This window comes from Daucus carota, chromosome 2 (assembly GCF_001625215.2).
Source record: "Daucus carota subsp. sativus chromosome 2, DH1 v3.0, whole genome shotgun sequence".
Lineage (NCBI taxonomy): Eukaryota > Viridiplantae > Streptophyta > Magnoliopsida > Apiales > Apiaceae > Daucus > Daucus carota.
In genome coordinates this window covers 7705296-7721390 of record NC_030382.2, presented here as the reverse complement: position 1 = coordinate 7721390, position 16095 = coordinate 7705296, and the positions used below count along the sequence as shown (strand labels likewise).

The window sequence follows — 16095 nt, the reverse complement described above, 5'->3', positions numbered from 1 at the left end:
CAACTTGTAGTTTCATTCTTGACTCGTTTGAGCCCGTAAACAACTTGTAGCTTCATTATTGGTAGATTGAAGTTGGAAACAACTTTTAGCTTCATTCCAGACTCGTTTGAAGTTAAAAACAACTTGTAGCTTCATTTTCGGTTGTTTGAAATTGTAATAAACTTGTAGTTTCATTCTTCACTCGTTTGAGCCCGTAAACAACTTGTAGCTTCATTATTGGTAGATTGAAGTTGGAAACAACTTGTAGCTTCATTCCACACTCTTTCGAAGTTAAAAACAACTTGTAGCTTCATTTTCGGTTGTTTGATATTGTAATAAACTTGTAGTTTCATTCTTGACTCGTTTGAACCCGGAAACAACTTGTAGCTTCATTATTGGTAGATTGAAGTTGGAAACAACTTTTAGCTTCATTCCAGACTCGTTTGAAGTTAAAAACAACATGTAGCTTGATTTTCGGTTGTTTGAAATTGTAATCAACTTGTAGTTTCATTCTTGACTCGTTTGAGCCCGGAAACAACTTGTAGCTTCATTAGTGACAAGATTGAAGTTGGAAACAACTTGTATCTTCATTCCAGACTCGTTTGAAGTTAAAAACAACTTTTAGCTTCATTTTCGGTTGTTTGAAATTGTAATCAACTTGTAGTTTCATTCTTGACTCGTTTGAGCCCGGAAACAACTTGTAGCTTCATTATTGACTAGATTGGAGTTGGAAACAACTTGTAGCTTCATTCCAGACTCGTTTGAAGTTAAAAACAACTTGTAGCTTCATTTTCGGTTGTTTGAAATTGTAATCAACTTGTAGTTTCATTCTTGACTCGTTTGAGCCCGGAAACAACTTGTAGCTTCATTATTGACTAGATTGGAGTTGGAAACAACTTGTAGCTTCATTCCAGACTCGTTTGAAGTTCAAAACAACTTGTACATTCATTTTTGGTTGTTGGAAATTGGAATCAACTTGTAGTTTCATTCTTGACTCGTTTGAGCCCGTAAACAACTTGTAGCTTCATTATTGGTAGATTTCGTTGGAAACAACTTGTAGCTTCATTCCAACTCTTTCGAAGTTAAAAACAACTTGTAGCTTCATTTTCGGTTGTTTGAAATTGTAATCAACTTGTAGTTTCATTCTTGACTCGTTTGAGCCCGGAAACAACTTGTAGCTTCATTATTGGTAGATTGAAGTTGGAAACAACTTGTAGCTTCATTCCAAACTCGTTCGAAGTTAAAAACAACTTTTAGCTTCATTTTCGGTTGTTTGAAATTGTAATCAACTTGTAGTTTCATTCTTGACTCGTTTGAGCCCGGAAACAACTTGTAGCTTCATTATTGGTAGATTGAAGTTGGAAACAACTTTTAGCTTCATTCCAGACTCGTTTGAAGTTAAAAACAACTTGTAGCTTCATTTTCGGTTGTTTGAAATTGTAAACAACTTGTAGTTTCATTCTTGACTCGTTTGAGTCTGGCAACACCTTTTTTTTTTTTTTTTTTTTGCTAAATAAAAGTTTTATAGAAGAAGAAACGGAGACAAGCTACAAGGGGCATACCCCAGGAAAGTGATAAACAAGTACATAAGTCCTCTGCTCATAAAAACTAGAAGCTAACGAAGCTACTAGGAAAGACTAAATAAATAGTCAACAAAAACTAAGCTAAACTAGTACAAGTCCAATAATAGATCATGGTTCTTTAATACTTCTTTTTGAAATCGATGACACGAGTGAAGTTTCTCACGAAACATGCGCTTGACCAAAGTCAAAGTCATAGATGCAGGCTGGTTGGTAGCATTATGGAGTCTAGCATTCCTTTCCTTCCAGACAAGAAAAAACGTGATGGCTGCATAAAGGTGTCCCATCTGCTTTCTAATACCAGTAACTGGCCCCACTAAGAATTCCCCATTTTTATAATGCGACCAGTCTTCAGAGAAGGTGAAAGAACTATTAGCCATGATATGCATAATATATGGGCACGATACAAAAATATGCCTGTGGGATTCATTATCGATATTACATAAAATGCATCTCAGCTCCGTATTCATGTTGAATTTATGCATTCGGTCCCTGGTGAGGAGTCTTCCTTTAATAGCAAGCCAGAACGTAAAAGCACATTTAGGTATGGAGAGATTATGCCATACAACATCAACCCAAGTAGGAGGGGTCCCGATGGTGCGAATAGAGTTCCAAATGGTGGAAATCCCAGTAGCATTAGATTGAGTAGTGTCCCAGCGAATTTTATCTCGAGGATGGATCTGGATATTAAGAACTAGACTTCGAAGCTCCAAACAATCGAAATGATTAGAAGTTGGAAGATGCCAGCTTCCGTTATCCATAAATTGACCAGCCAAAGCATCCGAGCTAGATTGCAAGGTAGAGATAGTACTCGGGTGAAGTAAGTTGATGAGACTAGCACCACGAATCCATGGGTCATGCCAGAAAGAAAAAGCAGAGTTCATCCCCACTTCATACCTGATAGCTTCATTATTGACTAGATTGAAGTTGGAAACAACTTGTAGCTTCATTCCAGACTCGTTTGAAGTTGAACACAACTTGTACATTCATTTTCAGTTGTTTGAAATTGGAATCAACTTGTAGTTTCATTCTTGACTCGTTTGATCCCATAAACAACTTGTAGCTTCATTATTGGTAGATTGAAGTTGGAAACAACTTTTAGCTTCATTCCAGACTCGTTTGAAGTTAAACACAACTTGAAGCTTGATTTTCGGTTGCTTAAATTGTAATCAACTTGTAGTTTCATTCTTGACTCGTTTGAGCACGGAAACAACTTGTAGCTTCATTATTGACTAGATTGAAGTTGGAAACAACTTGTAGCTTCATTCCAGACTCGTTTGAAGTTAAAAACAACTTGTAGCTTCATTTTTCGTTGTTTGAAATTGTAATCAACTTGTAGTTTCATTCTTGACTCGTTTGAGCCCGGAAACAACTTGTAGCTTCATTATTGACTAGATTGGAGTTGGAAACAACTTGTAGCTTCATTCCAGACTCGTTTGAAGTTGAAAACAACTTGTACATTCATTTTCGGTTGTTTGAAATTGGAATCTACTTGTAGTTTCATTCTTGACTCGTTTGAGCCCGTAAACAACTTGTAGCTTCATTATTGGTAGATTGAAGTTGGAAACAACTTTTAGCTTCATTCCAGACTCGTTTGAAGTTAAAAACAACTTGTAGCTTCATTTTCGGTTGTTTGAAATTGTAATAAACTTGTAGTTTCATTCTTCACTCGTTTGAGCCCGTAAACAACTTGTAGCTTCATTATTGGTAGATTGAAGTTGGAAACAACTTTTAGCTTCATTCCAGACTCGTTTGAAGTTAAAAACAACTTGTAGCTTGATTTTCGGTTGTTTGAAATTGTAATCAACTTGTAGTTTCATTCTTGACTCGTTTGAGCCCGGAAACAACTTGTAGCTTCATTATTGACTAGATTGAAGTTGGAAACAACTTGTATCTTCATTCCAGACTCGTTTGAAGTTAAAAACAACTTTTAGCTTCATTTTCGGTTGTTTGAAATTGTAATCAACTTGTAGTTTCATTCTTGACTCGTTTGAGCCCGGAAACAACTTGTAGCTTCATTATTGACTAGATTGGAGTTGGAAACAACTTGTAGCTTCATTCCAGACTCGTTTGAAGTTAAAAACAACTTGTAGCTTCATTTTTGGTTGTTTGAAATTGTAATCAACTTGTAGTTTCATTCTTGACTCGTTTGAGCCCGGAAACAACTTGTAGCTTCATTATTGACTAGATTGGAGTTGGAAACAACTTGTAGCTTCATTCCAGACTCGTTTGAAGTTGAAAACAACTTGTACCTTCATTTTCGGTTGTTGGAAATTGGAATCAACTTGTAGTTTCATTGTTGACTCGTTTGAGCCCGTAAACAACTTGTAGCTTCATTATTGGTAGATTGGAGTTGGAAACAACTTTTAGCTTCATTCCAGACTCGTTTGAAGTTAAAAACAATTTGTAGCTTCATTTTCGGTTGTTTGAAATTGTAATTAACTTGTAGTTTAATTCTTGACTCGTTTGAGCCCGTAAACAACTTGTAGCTTCATTATTGGTAGATTGAAGTTGGAAACAACTTGTAGCTTCATTCCAAACTCGTTCGAAGTTAAAAACAACTTTTAGCTTCATTTTCGGTTGTTTGAAATTGTAATCAACTTGTAGTTTCATTCTTGACTCGTTTGAGCCCGGAAACAACTTGTAGCTTCATTATTGGTAGATTGAAGTTGGAAACAACTTTTAGCTTCATTCCAGACTCGTTTGAAGTTAAAAACAACTTGTAGCTTCATTTTCGGTTGTTTGAAATTGTAAACAACTTGTAGTTTCATTCTTGACTCGTTTGAGTCTGGCAACACCTTGTAGCTTCATTATTGACTAGATTGAAGTTGGAAACAACTTGTAGCTTCATTCCAGACTCGTTTAAAGTTGAACACAACTTGTACATTCATTTTCGGTTGTTTGAAATTGGAATCAACTTGTAGTTTCATTCTTGACTCGTTTGATCCCGTAAACAACTTGTAGCTTCATTATTGGTAGATTGAAGTTGGAAACAACTTTTAGCTTCATTCCAGACTCGTTTGAAGTTAAACACAACTTGAAGCTTGATTTTCGGTTGTTTAAAATTGTAATCAACTTGTAGTTTCATTCTTGACTCGTTTGAGCCCGGAAACAACTTGTAGCTTCATTATTGACTAGATTGAAGTTGGAAACAACTTGTAGCTTCATTCCAGACTCGTTTGAAGTTCAAAAAAACTTGTACATTCATTTTCGGTTGTTGGAAATTGGAATCAACTTGTAGTTTCATTCTTGACTCGTTTGAGCCCGTAAACAACTTGTAGCTTCATTATTGGTAGATTTCGTTGGAAACAACTTGTAGCTTCATTCCAAACTCTTTCGAAGTTAAAAACAACTTGTAGCTTCATTTTCGGTTGTTTGAAATTGTAATCAACTTGTAGTTTCATTCTTGACTCGTTTGAGCCCGAAAACAACTTGTAGCTTCATTATTGACTAGATTGGAGTTGGAAACAACTTGTAGCTTCATTCCAGACTCGTTTGAAGTTGAAAACAACTTGTACCTTCATTTTCGGTTGTTGGAAATTGGAATCAACTTGTAGTTTCATTGTTGACTCGTTTGAGCCCGTAAACAACTTGTAGCTTCATTATTGGTAGATTGGAGTTGGAAACAACTTTTAGCTTCATTCCAGACTCGTTTGAAGTTAAAAACAATTTGTAGCTTCATTTTCGGTTGTTTGAAATTGTAATTAACTTGTAGTTTAATTCTTGACTCGTTTGAGCCCGTAAACAACTTGTAGCTTCATTATTGGTAGATTGAAGTTGGAAACAACTTGTAGCTTCATTCCAAACTCGTTCGAAGTTAAAAACAACTTTTAGCTTCATTTTCGGTTGTTTGAAATTGTAATCAACTTGTAGTTTCATTCTTGACTCGTTTGAGCCCGGAAACAACTTGTAGCTTCATTATTGACTAGATTGGAGTTGGAAACAACTTGTAGCTTCATTCCAGACTCGTTTGAAGTTGAAAACAACTTGTACCTTCATTTTCGGTTGTTGGAAATTGGAATCAACTTGTAGTTTCATTGTTGACTCGTTTGAGCCCGTAAACAACTTGTAGCTTCATTATTGGTAGATTGGAGTTGGAAACAACTTTTAGCTTCATTCCAGACTCGTTTGAAGTTAAAAACAATTTGTAGCTTCATTTTCGGTTGTTTGAAATTGTAATTAACTTGTAGTTTAATTCTTGACTCGTTTGAGCCCGTAAACAACTTGTAGCTTCATTATTGGTAGATTGAAGTTGGAAACAACTTGTAGCTTCATTCCAAACTCGTTCGAAGTTAAAAACAACTTTTAGCTTCATTTTCGGTTGTTTGAAATTGTAATCAACTTGTAGTTTCATTCTTGACTCGTTTGAGCCCGGAAACAACTTGTAGCTTCATTATTGGTAGATTGAAGTTGGAAACAACTTTTAGCTTCATTCCAGACTCGTTTGAAGTTAAAAACAACTTGTAGCTTCATTTTCGGTTGTTTGAAATTGTAAACAACTTGTAGTTTCATTCTTGACTCGTTTGAGTCTGGCAACACCTTGTAGCTTCATTATTGACTAGATTGAAGTTGGAAACAACTTGTAGCTTCATTCCAGACTCGTTTAAAGTTGAACACAACTTGTACATTCATTTTCGGTTGTTTGAAATTGGAATCAACTTGTAGTTTCATTCTTGACTCGTTTGATCCCGTAAACAACTTGTAGCTTCATTATTGGTAGATTGAAGTTGGAAACAACTTTTAGCTTCATTCCAGACTCGTTTGAAGTTAAACACAACTTGAAGCTTGATTTTCGGTTGTTTAAAATTGTAATCAACTTGTAGTTTCATTCTTGACTCGTTTGAGCCCGGAAACAACTTGTAGCTTCATTATTGACTAGATTGAAGTTGGAAACAACTTGTAGCTTCATTCCAGACTCGTTTGAAGTTCAAAAAAACTTGTACATTCATTTTCGGTTGTTGGAAATTGGAATCAACTTGTAGTTTCATTCTTGACTCGTTTGAGCCCGTAAACAACTTGTAGCTTCATTATTGGTAGATTTCGTTGGAAACAACTTGTAGCTTCATTCCAAACTCTTTCGAAGTTAAAAACAACTTGTAGCTTCATTTTCGGTTGTTTGAAATTGTAATCAACTTGTAGTTTCATTCTTGACTCGTTTGAGCCCGAAAACAACTTGTAGCTTCATTATTGACTAGATTGGAGTTGGAAACAACTTGTAGCTTCATTCCAGACTCGTTTGAAGTTGAAAACAACTTGTACCTTCATTTTCGGTTGTTGGAAATTGGAATCAACTTGTAGTTTCATTGTTGACTCGTTTGAGCCCGTAAACAACTTGTAGCTTCATTATTGGTAGATTGAAGTTGGAAACAACTTGTAGCTTCATTCCAAACTCGTTCGAAGTTAAAAACAACTTTTAGCTTCATTTTCGGTTGTTTGAAATTGTAATCAACTTGTAGTTTCATTCTTGACTCGTTTGAGCCCGGAAACAACTTGTAGCTTCATTATTGGTAGATTGAAGTTGGAAACAAGTTTTAGCTTCATTCCAGACTCGTTTGAAGTTAAAAACAACTTGTAGCTTCATTTTCGGTTGTTTGAAATTGTAAACAACTTGTAGTTTCATTCTTGACTCGTTTGAGTCTGGCAACACCTTTTTTTTTTTTTTTTGCTAAATAAAAGTTTTATAGAAGAAGAAACGGAGACAAGCTACAAGGGGCATACCCCAGGAAAGTGATAAACAAGTACATAAGTCCTCTGCTCACAAAAACTAGAAGCTAACGAAGCTACTAGGAAAGACTAAATAAATAGTCAACAAAAACTAAGCTAAACTAGTACAAGTCCAATAATAGATCATGGTTCTTTAATACTTCTTTTTGAAATCGATGACACGAGTGAAGTTTCTCACGAAACATGCGCTTGACCAAAGTCAAAGTCATAGATGCAGGCTGGTTGGTAGCATTATGGAGTCTAGCATTCCTTCCCTTCCAGACAAGAAAAAACGTGATGGCTGCATAAAGGTGTCCCATCTGCTTTCTAGTACCAGTAACTGGCCCCACTAAGAATTCCCCATTTTTATAATGCGACCAGTCTTCAGAGAAGGTGAAAGAACTATTAGCCATGATATGCATAATATATGGGCACGATACAAAAATATGCCTGTGGGATTCATTATCGATATTACATAAAATGCATCTCAGCTCCGTATTCATGTTGAATTTATGCATTCGGTCCCTGGTGAGGAGTCTTCCTTTAATAGCAAGCCAGAACGTAAAAGCACATTTAGGTATGGAGAGATTATGCCATACAACATCAACCCAAGCAGGAGGGGTCCCGATGGTGCGAATAGAGTTCCAAATGGTGGAAATCCCAGTAGCATTAGATTGAGTAGTGTCCCAGCGAATTTTATCTCGAGGATGGATCTGGATATTAAGAACTAGACTTCGAAGCTCCAAACAATCGAAATGATTAGAAGTTGGAAGATGCCAGCTTCCGTTATCCATAAATTGACCAGCCAAAGCATCCGAGCTAGATTGCAAGGTAGAGATAGTACTCGGGTGAAGTAAGTTGATGAGACTAGCACCACGAATCCATGGGTCATGCCAGAAAGAAAAAGCAGAGTTCATCCCCACTTCATACCTGATAGCTTCATTATTGACTAGATTGAAGTTGGAAACAACTTGTAGCTTCATTCCAGACTCGTTTGAAGTTGAACACAACTTGTACATTCATTTTCGGTTGTTTGAAATTGGAATCAACTTGTAGTTTCATTCATGACTCGTTTGATCCCATAAACAACTTGTAGCTTCATTATTGGTAGATTGAAGTTGGAAACAACTTTTAGCTTCATTCCAGACTCGTTTGAAGTTAAACACAACTTGAAGCTTGATTTTCGGTTGTTTAAAATTGTAATCAACTTGTAGTTTCATTCTTGACTCGTTTGAGCCCGGAAACAACTTGTAGCTTCATTATTGACTAAATTGAAGTTGGAAACAACTTGTAGCTTCATTCCAGACTCGTTTGAAGTTAAAAACAACTTGTAGCTTCATTTTTGGTTGTTTGATATTGTAATCAACTTGTAGTTTCATTCTTGACTCGTTTGAGCCCGGAAACAACTTGTAGCTTCATTATTGACTAGATTGGAGTTGGAAACAACTTGTAGCTTCATTCGAGACTCGTTTGAAGTTGAAAACAACTTGTACATTCATTTTCGGTTGTTTGAAATTGGAATCAACTTGTAGTTTCATTCTTGACTCGTTTGAGCCCGTAAACAACTTGTAGCTTCATTATTGGTAGATTGAAGTTGGAAACAACTTTTAGCTTCATTCCAGACTCGTTTGAAGTTAAAAACAACTTGTAGCTTCATTTTCGGTTGTTTGAAATTGTAATAAACTTGTAGTTTCATTCTTCACTCGTTTGAGCCCGTAAACAACTTGTAGCTTCATTATTGGTAGATTGAAGTTGGAAACAACTTGTAGCTTCATTCCAAACTCTTTCGAAGTTAAAAACAACTTGTAGCTTCATTTTCGGTTGTTTGATATTGTAATAAACTTGTAGTTTCATTCTTGACTCGTTTGAACCCGGAAACAACTTGTAGCTTCATTATTGGTAGATTGAAGTTGGAAACAACTTTTAGCTTCATTCCAGACTCGTTTGAAGTTAAAAACAACTTGTAGCTTGATTTTCGGTTGTTTGAAATTGTAATCAACTTGTAGTTTCATTCTTGACTCGTTTGAGCCCGGAAACAACTTGTAGCTTCATTATTGACTAGATTGAAGTTGGAAACAACTTGTATCTTCATTCCAGACTCGTTTGAAGTTAAAAACAACTTGTAGCTTCATTTTCGGTTGTTTGAAATTGTAATCAACTTGTAGTTTCATTCTTGACTCGTTTGAGCCCGGAAACAACTTGTAGCTTCATTATTGACTAGATTGGAGTAGGAAACAACTTGTAGCTTCATTCCAGACTCGTTTGAAGTTAAAAACAACTTGTAGCTTCATTTTCGGTTGTTTAAAATTGTAATCAACTTGTAGTTTCATTCTTGACTCGTTTGAGCCCGGAAACAACTTGTAGCTTCATTATTGACTAGATTGGAGTTGGAAACAACTTGTAGCTTCATTCCAGACTCGTTTGAAGTTCAAAACAACTTGTACATTCATTTTTGGTTGTTGGAAATTGGAATCAACTTGTAGTTTCATTCTTGACTCGTTTGTGCCCGTAAACAACTTGTAGCTTCATTATTGGTAGATTTCGTTGGAAACAACTTGTAGCTTCATTCCAAACTCTTTCGAAGTTAAAAACAACTTGTAGCTTCATTTTCGGTTGTTTGAAATTGTAATCAACTTGTAGTTTCATTCTTGACTCGTTTGAACCCGGAAACAACTTGTAGCTTCATTATTGACTAGATTGGAGTTGGAAACAACTTGTAGCTTCATTCCAGACTCGTTTGAAGTTGAAAACAACTTGTACCTTCATTTTCGGTTGTTGGAAATTGGAATCAACTTGTAGTTTCATTGTTGACTCGTTTGAGCCCGTAAACAACTTGTAGCTTCATTATTGGTAGATTGGAGTTGGAAACAACTTTTAGCTTCATTCCAGACTCGTTTGAAGTTAAAAACAATTTGTAGCTTCATTTTCGGTTGTTTGAAATTGTAATTAACTTGTAGTTTAATTCTTGACTCGTTTGAGCCCGTAAACAACTTGTAGCTTCATTATTGGTAGATTGAAGTTGGAAACAACTTGTAGCTTCATTCCAAACTCGTTCGAAGTTAAAAACAACTTTTAGCTTCATTTTCGGTTGTTTGAAATTGTAATCAACTTGTAGTTTCATTCTTGACTCGTTTGAGCCCGGAAACAACTTGTAGCTTCATTATTGGTAGATTGAAGTTGGAAACAACTTTTAGCTTCATTCCAGACTCGTTTGAAGTTAAAAACAACTTGTAGCTTCATTTTCGGTTGTTTGCAATTGTAAACAACTTGTAGTTTCATTCTTGACTCGTTTGAGTCTGGCAACACCTTGTAGCTTCATTATTGACTAGATTGAAGTTGGAAACAACTTGTAGCTTCATTCCAGACTCGTTTGAAGTTGAACACAACTTGTACATTCATTTTCGGTTGTTTGAAATTGGAATCAACTTGTAGTTTCATTCTTGACTCGTTTGATCCCGTAAACAACTTGTAGCTTCATTATTTGTCGATTGAAGTTGGAAACAACTTTTAGCTTCATTCCAGACTCGTTTGAAGTTAAACACAACTTGAAGCTTGATTTTCGGTTGTTTAAAATTGTAATCAACTTGTAGTTTCATTCTTGATTCGTTTGAGCCCGGAAACAACTTGTAGCTTCATTATTGACTAGATTGAAGTTGGAAACAAATTGTAGCTTCATTCCAGACTCGTTTGAAGTTAAAAACAACTTGTAGCTTCATTTTCGGTTGTTTGAAATTGTAATCAACTTGTAGTTTCATTCTTGACTCGTTTGAGCCCGGAAACAACTTGTAGCTTCATTATTGACTAGATTGGAGTTGGAAACAACTTGTAGCTTCATTCCAGACTCGTTTGAAGTTGAAAACAACTTGTACATTCATTTTCGGTTGTTTGAAATTGGAATCAACTTGTAGTTTCATTCTTGACTCGTTTGAGCCCGTAAACAACTTGTAGCTTCATTATTGGTAGATTGAAGTTGGAAACAACTTTTAGCTTCCTTCCAGACTCGTTTGAAGTTAAAAACAACTTGTAGCTTCATTTTCGGTTGTTTGAAATTGTAATAAACTTGTAGTTTCATTCTTGACTCGTTTGAGCCCGTAAACAACTTGTAGCTTCATTATTGGTAGATTGAAGTTGGAAACAACTTGTAGCTTCATTCCAAACTCTTTCGAAGTTAAAAACAACTTGTAGCTTCATTTTCGGTTGTTTGATATTGTAATCAACTTGTAGTTTCATTCTTGACTCGTTTGAACCCGGAAAAAACTTGTAGCTTCATTATTGGTAGATTGAAGTTGGAAACAACTTTTAGCTTCATTCCAGACTCGTTTGAAGTTAAAACCAACTTGTAGCTTGATTTTCGGTTGTTTGAAATTGTAATCAACTTGTAGTTTCATTCTTGACTCGTTTGAGCCCGGAAACAACTTGTAGCTTCATTATTGACTAGATTGAAGTTGGAAACAACTTGTATCTTCATTCCAGACTCGTTTGAAGTTAAAAACAACTTGTAGCTTCATTTTCGGTTGTTTGAAATTGTAAACAACTTGTAGTTTCATTGTTGACTCGTTTGAGCCCGTAAACAACTTGTAGCTTCATTATTGGTAGATTGAAGTTGGAAACAACTTTTAGCTTCATTCCAGACTCGTTTGAAGTTGAAAACAACTTGTAGCTTCATTTTCGGTTGTTTGAAATTGTAATTAACTTGTAGTTTAATTCTTGACTCGTTTGAGCCCGTAAACAACTTGTAGCTTCATTATTGGTAGATTGAAGTTGGAAACAACTTGTAGCTTCATTCCAAACTCGTTCGAAGTTAAAAACAACTTGTAGCTTCATTTTCGGTTGTTTGAAATTGTAATCAACTTGTAGTTTCATTCTTAACTCGTTTGAGCCCTTAAACAACTTGTAGCTTAATTATTGGTAGATTGAAGTTGGAAACAACTTTTAGCTTCATTCCAGACTCGTTCGAAGTTAAAAACAACTTTTAGCTTCATTTTCGGTTGTTTGAAATCGTAATCAACTTGTAGTTTCATTCTTGACTCGTTTGAGTCTGGCAACACCTTGTAGCTTCATTATTGACTAGATTGAAGTTGGAAACAACTTGTAGCTTCATTCCAGACTCGTTTGAAGTTGAACACAACTTGTACATTCATTTTCGGTTGTTTGAAATTGGAATCAACTTGTAGTTTCATTCTTGACTCGTTTGAGCCCGTAAACAACTTGTAGCTTCATTATTGGTAGATTGAAGTTGGAAACAACTTTTAGCTTCATTCCAGACTCGTTTGAAGTTAAAAACAACTTGTAGCTTCATTTTCGGTTGTTTGAAATTGTAATCAACTTGTAGTTTCATTCTTCACTCGTTTGAGCCCGTAAACAACTTGTAGCTTCATTATTGGTAGATTGAAGTTGGAAACAACTTGTAGCTTCATTCCAAACTCTTTCGAAGTTAAAAACAACTTGTAGCTTCATTTTCGGTTGTTTGATATTGTAATAAACTTGTAGTTTCATTCTTGACTCGTTTGAACCCGGAAACAACTTGTAGCTTCATTATTGGTAGATTGAAGTTGGAAACAACTTTTAGCTTCATTCCAGACTCGTTTGAAGTTAAAAACAACTTGTAGCTTGATTTTCGGTTGTTTGAAATTGTAATCAACTTGTAGTTTCATTCTTGACTCGTTTGAGCCCGGAAACAACTTGTAGCTTCATTATTGACTAGATTGAAGTTGGAAACAACTTGTATCTTCATTCCAAACTCGTTCGAAGTTAAAAACAACTTGTAGCTTCATTTTCGGTTGTTTGAAATTGTTTTCAACTTGTAGTTTCATTCTTGACTCGTTTGAGCCCGGAAACAACTTGTAGCTTAATTATTGGTAGATTGAAGTTGGAAACAACTTTTAGCTTCATTCCAGACTCGTTTGAAGTTAAAAACAACTTGTAGCTTCATTTTCGGTTGTTTGAAATCGTAATCAACTTGTAGTTTCATTCTTGACTCGTTTGAGCCCGGAAACAACTTGTAGCTTCATTATTGACTAGATTGGAGTTGGAAACAACTTGTAGCTTCATTCCAGACTCGTTTGAAGTTCAAAACAACTTGTACATTCATTTTCGGTTGTTGGAAATTGGAATCAACTTGTAGTTTCATTCTTGACTCGTTTGAGCCCGTAAACAACTTGTAGCTTCATTATTGGTAGATTTCGTTGGAAACAACTTGTAGCTTCATTCCAAACTCTTTCGAAGTTAAAAACAACTTGTAGCTTCATTTTCGGTTGTTTGAAATTGTAATCAACTTGTAGTTTCATTATTGACTCGTTTGAGCCCGGAAACAACTTGTAGCTTCATTATTGACTAGATTGGAGTTGGAAACAACTTGTAGCTTCATTCCAGACTCGTTTGAAGTTGAAAACAACTTGTACCTTCATTTTCGGTTGTTGGAAATTGGAATCAACTTGTAGTTTCATTGTTGACTCGTTTGAGCCCGTAAACAACTTGTAGCTTCATTATTGGTAGATTGGAGTTGGAAACAACTTTTAGCTTCATTCCAGACTCGTTTGATGTTAAAAACAATTTGTAGCTTCATTTTCAGTTGTTTGAAATTGTAATTAACTTGTAGTTTAATTCTTGACTCGTTTGAGCCCGTAAACAACTTGTAGCTTCATTATTGGTAGATTGAAGTTGGAAACAACTTGTAGCTTCATTCCAAACTCGTTCGAAGTTCAAAAAAAATTTTAGCTTCATTTTCGGTTGTTTGAAATTGTAATCAACTTGTAGTTTCATTCTTGACTCGTTTGAGCCCGGAAACAACTTGTAGCTTCATTATTGGTAGATTGAAGTTGGAAACAACTTGTAGCTTCATTCCAAACTCTTTCGAACTTAAAAACAACTTGTAGCTTCATTTTCGGTTGTTTGAAATTGTAATCTACTTATAGTTTCATTCTTGACTCGTTTGAACCCGGAAACAACTTGTAGCTTCATTATTGGTAGATTGAAGTTGGAAACAACTTTTAGCTTCATTCCAGACTAGTTTGAAGTTAAAAACAACTTGTAGCTTCATTTTCGGTTGTTTGAAATTGTAAACAACTTGTAGTTTCATTCTTGACTCGTTTGAGTCTGGCAACACCTTGTAGCTTCATTATTGACTAGATTGAAGTTGGAAACAACTTGTAGCTTCATTCCAGACTCGTTTGAAGTTGAACACAACTTGTACATTCATTTTCGGTTGTTTGAAATTGTAATAAACTTGTAGTTTCATTCTTGACTCGTTTGATCCCGTAAACAACTTGTAGCTTCATTATTGGTAGATTGAAGTTGGAAACAACTTTTAGCTTCATTCCAGACTCGTTTGAAGTTAAACACAACTTGAAGCTTGATTTTCGGTTGTTTAAAATTGTAATCAACTTGTAGTTTCATTCTTGACTCGTTTAAGCCCGGAAACAACTTGTAGCTTCATTATTGACTAGATTGAAGTTGGAAACAACTTGTAGCTTCATTCCAGACTCGTTTGAAGTTAAAAACAACTTGTAGCTTCATTTTCGGTTGTTTGAAATTGTAATCAACTTGTAGTTTCATTCTTGACTCGTTTGAGCCCGGAAACAACTTGTAGCTTCATTATTGACTAGATTGGAGTTGGAAACAACTTGTAGCTTCATTCCAGACTCGTTTGAAGTTGAAAACAACTTGTACATTCATTTTCGGTTGTTTGAAATTGGAATCAACTTGTAGTTTCATTCTTGACTCGTTTGAGCCCGTAAACAAATTGTAGCTTCATTATTGGTAGATTGAAGTTGGAAACAACTTTTAGCTTCATCCAAGACTCGTTTGAAGTTAAAAACAACTTGTAGCTTCATTTTCGGTTGTTTGAAATTGTAATAAACTTGTAGTTTCATTCTTGACTCGTTTGAGCCCGTAAACAACTTGTAGCTTCATTATTGGTAGATTGAAGTTGGAAACAACTTGTAGCTTCATTCCAAACTCTTTCGAAGTTAAAAACAACTTGTAGCTTCATTTTCGATTGTTTGATATTGTAATAAACTTGTAGTTTCATTCTTGACTCGTTTGAACCCGGAAACAACTTGTAGCTTCATTATTGGTAGATTGAAGTTGGAAACAACTTTTAGCTTCATTCCAGACTCGTTTGAAGTTAAAAACAACTTGTAGCTTGATTTTCGGTTGTTTGAAATTGTAATCAACTTGTAGTTTCATTCTTGACTCGTATGAGCCCGGAAACAACTTGTAGCTTCATTATTGACTAGATTGAAGTTGGAAACAACTTGTATCTTCATTCCAGACTCGTTTGAAGTTAAAAACAACTTGTAGCTTCATTTTCGGTTGTTTGAAATTGTAATCAACTTGTAGTTTCATTCTTGACTCGTTTGAGCCCTTAAACAACTTGTAGCTTCATTATTGACTAGATTGGAGTTGGAAACAACTTGTAGCTTCATTCCAGACTCGTTTGAAGTTGAAAACAACTTGAACCTTCATTTTCGGTGGTTGGAAATTGGAATCAACTTGTAGTTTGATTGTTGACTCATTTGAGCCCGTAAACAACTTGTAGCTTCATTATTGGTAGATTGAAGTTGGAAACAACTTTTAGCTTCATTCCAGACTCGTTTGAAGTTGAAAACAACTTGTAGCTTCATTTTCGGTTGTTTGAAATTGTAATTAACTTGTAGTTTAATTCTTGACTCGTTTGAGCCCGTAAACAACTTGTAGCTTCATTATTGGTAGATTGAAGTTGGAAACAACTTGTAGCTTCATTCCAAACTCGTTCGAAGTTAAAAACAACTTGTAGCTTCATTTTCGGTTGTTTGAAATTTTAATCAACTTGTAGTTTCATTCTTAACTCGTT

The 16095-nt window shown here is 35.3% G+C and overlaps 2 protein-coding genes across 2 annotated transcripts; both read right to left on the bottom strand.

The window, feature by feature from the left end:
• Window positions 1–1648: 1648 nt before the first annotated feature.
• On the bottom strand, window positions 1649–2509 carry LOC135150329 (uncharacterized). The gene has a single exon (XM_064086593.1). The coding sequence runs from the start codon at window positions 2507–2509 to the stop codon at window positions 1649–1651; it is 861 nt and encodes a 286-aa protein (XP_063942663.1).
• Window positions 2510–7384: 4875 nt separating this feature from the next.
• LOC135150328 (uncharacterized) lies at window positions 7385–8245 on the bottom strand. The gene has a single exon (XM_064086592.1). The coding sequence runs from the start codon at window positions 8243–8245 to the stop codon at window positions 7385–7387; it is 861 nt and encodes a 286-aa protein (XP_063942662.1).
• Window positions 8246–16095: the final 7850 nt, after the last annotated feature.